The sequence below is a fragment of the Mustela nivalis genome (assembly GCF_964662115.1).
Source record: "Mustela nivalis genome assembly, chromosome: 3".
Taxonomy (NCBI): domain Eukaryota; kingdom Metazoa; phylum Chordata; class Mammalia; order Carnivora; family Mustelidae; genus Mustela; species Mustela nivalis.
Genome location: NC_139022.1, coordinates 105,617,770 through 105,624,921, shown reverse-complemented (window position 1 = coordinate 105,624,921; position 7,152 = coordinate 105,617,770). Strand labels below are relative to the sequence as shown.

The 7,152-nt window shown below is 45.9% G+C and overlaps 1 protein-coding gene across 2 annotated transcripts in view; it reads left to right on the top strand.

The window, feature by feature from the left end:
- The first annotated feature begins 3,149 nt into the window (after window positions 1-3,149).
- KDM3B (lysine demethylase 3B) overlaps window positions 3,150-7,152 on the top strand; it is a 70,574-nt gene continuing 66,571 nt past the window's right edge. Inside the window, exon 1 of one of the 2 annotated variants that reach the window (XM_082725474.1) lies at window positions 3,150-3,475. In XM_082725474.1, coding sequence (XP_082581600.1) covers window positions 3,287-3,475 — 189 coding nt within the window. In that variant the 5' untranslated portion in view covers window positions 3,150-3,286. The remainder of the gene's footprint in view (window positions 3,476-7,152) is intronic. The other variant, XM_082725475.1, reaches the window with a different exon arrangement.

The window sequence follows — 7,152 nt, the reverse complement described above, 5'->3', positions numbered from 1 at the left end:
GCAATCTCGTGTACTGCAGTGTCTTCTCCCCTTCTCCACAAAAAAAGGCAAGGAGGAAGCAGGGAGAAGGCTACCTAACAGCCCCCCTCCTCTAGTGCATGTCTGGGCCTTCACCCTTGGAGGGCGGTATCTGATCCTTAGGCCCTTCAAGGCATGGCAGTAATATCCTGGGGCCCAGACTTGTGTTAGGCCTTGGTTATTTCTGGCAGTCTGATTTGGTCTTTGTTTCCCTGCTACTTACCTTTTCCCTACGGTCACTCTTCCAACAAGTTGAAGTCAAGTATTTATACATTCTAGTTCCCTGAGAAATGTTTGTTGGTCCAGTCAGGAACTTTTAGATTGGCTTGTAGGCTTTAGGAAGGGGAGAGAAAGCAGACTGAGAGACTTGACTGGGAATCTTTTTCTAGGAGTTTTCACATCTTATACCCTAGAGAGATGGAGATTTCATCATCAGAATTCAGATTCTAAAGACCTAAGCAATTTCTCCATTCTAAAAATTATCCTAACAGCAGAGCTTCTCTTTTATTCTAGAAGTTGGTATTTTCCATAATGCTTCAGTTTGGGTTGTTCGTGTGTTAAGGGAAGCTGTGTGGTTCATTCTCTTTAGACATTGCTATTCCACCCTTCCTATGTTAGCATTCTTCCAGTTTGTGTGGGTGAAATGTAGTTGCTTAGAGATCCAGGCAGGAGCCTCTGTCCCTGAGGCATAGCCTTTCTTTACTACCAGTTGTGGTGCTGACTTGCCAGGCGTAAGAAGAGTCAAGTTGCTTAGCCTCCGTCCCAGTTTCCTGCTTCAAATTTGTGGCACTCATTGTTGAATACCAATGAAGTGTGCAGGAGGACAGGATTGGCTTGATAACCTGGAGCAGGAACTTTTGAGGGGTTGAAAGTACACTCTAAAAAGAGGGGCAGTTGTCATCTGCCCCCCAAACAAAGGAGAGGGTTTTGAGGAGGGTGGGGCTTTGGCATGTGTTTTAAAGGAGGCTCAGTATTAGAAGTTTTTCTCTTTCTTTAAAACTGCGGCTGTTTCATTTCACCTACTGTTTGAGCAAGGGTAAAGTTTGAACATCTAAAGTGACTTTGTTTTTTTTCAAACCCTTATGTTCATTTTGTTGTTGTTGTTAGGTTTTTATACTGTTTATTTTCTGTAAGGCAAAGAGATTTCATTTTTCATTCTTGAAGTCCTGCTAGTATAGGAAAGAATGTAAATTCCATGAGGACAAGGGTTTTGTTTAATGTTGTATCCCCAGCACATTGAAAAGTTACTGGCACGTGAAAAGACCTGCCATATTTGTTGAATGAATTTCTCATCTTTGCCTTCTCATCCCTGAACTTAGGTACATTACTGTCTCTGGTGCTAAGAAACCAGTTTTGAACACTGGGGCAATAATTAGAGCTCCATACAGGAGAAAATCCCAACAGTGAATTTTGGTAGAAAACCTGAAGGGCAGCCACCAGGTCTTAGGAATTCACCCTTGTTCTCCTCTTACCAACTATAGTTTGTGGGCCATGTGCTTTGAGAGATGTCTCTTGGCCCAGGAAAGCATTTTGATTTAGGCCTCAGCTGAGATGGAAGTTCCAAGGAATAGGGAGAGAAAAAATTCAAGGAAATGTTTCCTTAGTGCTCCACAGGGTTAGGTCTAGAATGATTTCCCAAGAGGTTTCATACTTTTTCTAAAGTCAGTAGTTGCTGCCTACTCCCTTTTGGAGCCCTGGACCTTTGCTGCAAGAAAAGTATGTCAAGGGTAAAGGAAAGGTATAGACAGGAGTTAACTGTGTAGGCACATAAGTCTTAGAGAAAAAACCATCTACTACTGTGTAGGGCAGATCATTGAAAGAAATGGTTACATTTTTTTTTTTTTAAGATTTTATTTATTTGACAGAGATCACAAGTAGACACAGAAAGAGAGAGGGAGTAGAGAGAGAGAGGAGGAAGCAGGCTCCCTGCCGAGCAGAGAGCCACAGAGAGCCAGATGCGGGACTTGATCCCAGAACTCAGATCATGACCTGAGCCGAAGGCAGAGGCTTAACCCACTGAGCCACCCAGGCACTCGAAATGGTTACTTTTAGAATAACAATCAAGGATTGTTTCTAGACCCTTTGTCTTTCTGGTTTGTATCTACTTCCATATATACTCATTCTGCATCCATAAAACTATGCAACCTGTGCTAATCTGATACTACCAATGGTAATGATTGAGGTTTCCCATTGCCTGGTGTGCAAGACCATCTGAGCCAAAATTTCAGTATCTTCCCTTCTCTACTGTCCCTTTTCTGTCAGGAGTTACCAATCTCCCATACCTATATTAAATGAATTGAGATGGGAATGATGGGATTTTCTTTGTCTCCACTCCCACTACTTGTGTGGTAAGAGGAGGTGCTACTGAAGCAGAGAAGATAATCTCTTTATTGCTGGTTTCATTCCAATTCCCCTCAAAGTTTAACTGAGAAATATCTGTAACTAATAACACTGGTAGACTTGGAAAGGGAAGAAGTTCCATGACTTTAGGTCAAAATACCAGGATGTTGGAAGCACATGGGCCTTCCCCCAGTGGGAAGAGTGGTATTACAACCTCCACAGGATGTAGGTCATTGGTCAGTTGGAAAGGAACCCATGAGGTACTGGTAGTATAGAATAGGATGGTACTATGTTATGGACCAGTGAAAAGAAGGATATTGTGTTCCATGGACCAATGGGGAAAGTTTCCTAAGAAATAGTGACAGGAATGGTAGGGCCTATTTTCCGGATAGGAAATCAGTAGGTATTGGGGTGTTAACTGCTTGGCTCAAAACACCAACCCTAGATGCCTTGCCCCTGAACCACCCGCCCCCCCGCCCCCAGTAAAAGTCTTTGGTGTCCAAGGCGGCCAAGCTAAAGCCTACTCACATATGGTACCCCCCCAGAAGGAAGGTTGGGACCAGAATGGTGCCATGGAAGACTGAAGGACCCGCCCACTTTCCCACCCCGGCCGAAACTGCAATTCCCCTCCCTGCCGCAGGGGGCACTGCAGGCCCCGGGGAGGTTGGGGCGGAGCGCTGCGAGGGGCCCGGAGCTGCCGCCCCGCTCCGGAGCGCGGGGGGCGCTGTGCGGGGCCCGGGCTGCGGCTCCGCTCCCGGCCACGGGGGGCGCTGCGCGGCGCCGGTGGTTGGTGGTGGCTGTTGGGGGGGGTGGGGGGGAGCCGCGGCCGCGGGTGGTGCGGAGGGAGGCCTTGCGGGCGGATCGGGCGCTCAGCGGCAGAGGTGGTGGGAGGCGGCGGGCGGGAGCGCGGGTCTGGCCGGCCCTGACGATGGCGGACGCCGCGGCCTCCCCGGTGGGCAAACGGCTGCTGCTTCTGTTCGCGGATACCGCGGCCTCGTCCTCGGCCTCGGTCCCCGCCGCGGCGGCGGGCGGAGATCCGGGGCCTGCGCTGCGCACTCGGGCCTGGCGGGCCGGCACGGTGCGGGCCATGAGCGGGGCGGTGCCCCAGGACCTAGCGGTGAGTGGCGGCCGAGGCGGGCACTTGAGGCCGGGGCTGCTGGGCCTGCGGGCGGCCTCCCCGGGGGCCTTTGTGAGGGGGCGGTGGGGTGGGGGTGACCCAGTTCTGCGCCCCCAGATCTCCTTAGCGCCCCCCACCGGCTCCTCAGCACCCCTTGCTCTGGCCGGCATGGCTTCCGCGTCGGGGTGCGCGCCCCGGTTTCCCCCGGGGGGGCGGCCAGGGCGCCAGGAGCTGCCGCCTCCACGCGGGAGGCCCCGCCTCCTGAGGGACCCCTTTCTCAGCGTGCCCCCCCCCAAACACGCCTTGGGAGCAGGCTCCCGAATCCTGGGAGCCCGGGCCCCTCAGAGTTCGACTGGTGCTGTAGCTGCGTCCTGAAAGACGCGGACCTGTAGTTCCCAGCCTCCCTGGAAACCTGCGCCCTGTTCCCTTCCTCCCGGAGCCCCGAGTGGGGCGGGAATGTGGGCAATTGTGGGAGGCACAGAGGCTGCAGTCGGAGCTGCTCCGGGCTTTTTTATCTGGCAGTTACTTCCTCCTTGTCTGAGCTGGGCTCGGCCTGGCGGTCTCCAGAAAGGCCAGCTCTTGAGATTCTCTTAGGGCTCCTTTCTCTTTGAGCTTCTGGGTGACAGGAGCTGCAGTTGTGGCTGTTTTTGATAAGTTTGAGATGTGTCTTAGCAGCCGAATGGGGCTGCTTAGCTGGTGCTTTTTTGCTCCCTGCTCGGCCCTGGGAGAGGTTTTGTTTTGAAACTTTGTGTTGGAGCTTGGGCGCTTTTGAATACTTGCCTTGGTATATTTTGTGATTAAAGTTGTTCAGTAAAATAGAACTTAACTAGTATTTGGGTGCGTTGTGTTATTTTTGCTAATGTGGCGGCAAAATACTGTCTTTGAGCTTTGGCAAACCCCTTTAGTTCCTCATTCTGGTAGCGGCCCTAGCTTCTCTGTTAAGATACTCTTAAAATAGGGAGATTCTTTTGGAATGTAATACATCAGCAGGCAGAAGGTAAATTTTCGTGATGAACTTGCTTCTGCAGATATTGTATTTGCTATAAATTGGAATGATTTGGAGAGATTTGATATTAATATTGTAGGTTTCTCATACCCATTTTTCTATTTATTGATTAGTCGTGTTAGGCTTTTTCCTCTCCCCCTTATCAAGCTTTATGGGTTGTTTGGCTTGCGGCTGGCTTAGCCTTTGCTTCTGCTACTTGAGTTCACATTCTTTGATCTTTTCTCCATGCTAAATAAGAAAAGGCTGCTTGGACATTTATGAGGCTTCAGTGGGGCGAATTTGTAAAAAGATACCAGAAATATAAGGGAATGAGGATGATGATTAAGAAGGGGATTTGGATTTAAATTCCTCCGTGCTTTCTTCAAAAGACTGCTTTCTAGGTTGAGGTGGGGGAGAGGTGTCTCTCTGAGAGCCAGTAATTCACTCCCATAAATGCAAAACATAATGAAGATCCACCATTATATGCATACTTTGACCTACAGCCTAGCAAGCCCTATCTTTTCAGTCGGAATTTTATATTCTAGTTGTTTCCACCATCAGATGAATTGCTAATGAGCTCTGCACCTGAAATGGCTACCCATTCACTTTGTTTTTTGCTGGGCTCCCTAAGGGCAGAGGTTTTTGAAGCTCCCTGAAATGCTGGACACCTACTAAGCTAAATACTGAATAATTTTACCACTGGCCTCATTGAATTGGTTTCTCAAACCAAGTAAAAAGTTGCAGTGATTCTTGGAAATTAAAGCCAAGCCTATGTTAGAACTGCTGAGGTCTTGCATGGAACTGTATACATACAGAAGCAAAGGCAGATTAGGGTTTTGAGGATAAACAAGCTTGTCCTGTGTATTTATCAAGGGATATAGATGAGAAAACAAACACAACCAAAACTCAGAGCCTTTAGACTTTTTCACCAGTTTGCAAAATTGCTCAAGAATTGCAGGTGCTATATTGAGGTTCTATTAATGACAATGACTAGTCTAGGATGAGAACTGGACGTTTGTTCTTCTTTTTCATTAAGAGTTTTCCTTTGGACCCTAGACATGTGGGCCTTACCAATTTGCACCACACACCGTAGTAAACACAACCGTCTTCCAATCAAAAGTGTTCTTCCTGTACTCAAGGGTGGAGTTTTCAAGCAGCTGGTCTGTGATTGGGCAGATTTTCATTCAGTTAGTTTAAGATGTTTTCAGGCATGCTTGGTTTTGAGTAATGCATAGCAGGGCGCCCCCTGTTAAGGATGAGTAATTGAGGGTTGGATGAATGAGTTTTTGAAGTGATTGAAAACACTTCTCAGTTTTAGGCTCCATTAATACCCTCTTTCTAAATACTTTATAATGCTGAAATGTTTCAAAATGTAGCCCTTCTCCATTTAGTTAACCCTTTTCTTGAAAACAATACCAAAGCCATGTACTACCTTAAAATGAAATAGGAAAAACAAAAAGTCAGGATCCTGTTGATTGGGAATTTTCTTGATAAGGATTTTATAGTGGCTATCTTCATCAAAGCTATGCTAACAAGTAACTGCTGAGATTTTTAGATGTAATAGGGAAAAAACCTCCCTGCCCTCCATGGAATAGTAGTTTTATTTGTGTTTCTAAATAGGCTAGTTTAAAAAAAAAAAAAAAATAGTCTTGTTGCAAGATTAGCTTAATGGATTTTTATGCATTTATTTTCTGACTCTTAAGTCTGCCCTCTGTGTTTTAAATCATTATTGGTTCACATGAGTTGCAGAGACCTTGGGACCTTCATATATGTAGGGATGGTAGATAAAACACCAAAAAAAAGGGGGTTTTCCTTTTCCTGTGTGTGTGTGTGTGTGTGTGTGAAAAATCAAGACTTCTGGTTTGTCGAATGTCAAACAACGAAAAGTATACACAGGGAAAGCCAACAATCTAGCTCTCACAGGCTTCCACTTGTAAAAGAAGGCTTTGCTCAACTTAACAGTAGTACAAAAAATATAGAAACATTCATCTATATACAAAAGGTTGCTTTTTTTTTTTTTAAATCAGATGGTATCACACTGCACGATATCTGCAGCCTGCTTCCCCCCCTACTCTTTTAAGTAAGGACTCTGACTTTTTTTTGTTGTTGTTGTTGTTGTTGTTTTTAATTTTCTTTTTAAATAATCTCTATACCCAACATGGGCTCAGAACTTACAACCCCTGAGGTCAAGAGTTGCAGGCTCTACCACCTGAGCCAGCCAGGTGCCCCTGTCTTTATTTCCATTCAACATTATACCATGGGCATCGATACCTGTAGATCTTACTCATCCTTTTAGGTAACTACATTGTATTTCATAGAATAGATGTACCATCATTTGTTATGTCATTCCTCCTCATGCTGTTCAAGATATTGAAAAAATTTTTGGTATTACAAATAATACTATGGTTAATAAACTTGGGCGTATATCTTGTATAATTATGGTTTTATTTCTGTAGTTTAGAGATTCAGGAGTGGGTTAGGAGCTATAGGAGTATATGCATCTTTTATTTTATTAGGTAATGCGAGGTTATTTTCTAGTAAGATGATAGCATTTCATAATCCCACCAGCATTGTGTGCATGCAGTGCTGCTTTCCCTTTTACCTTTGCCATCATCAGTCTTTGTCATTTTTGGCACTCCAATGGGTGAAGAATACAGCAATTTCATGACTACTAGTTTTTTTCTATGTTTAT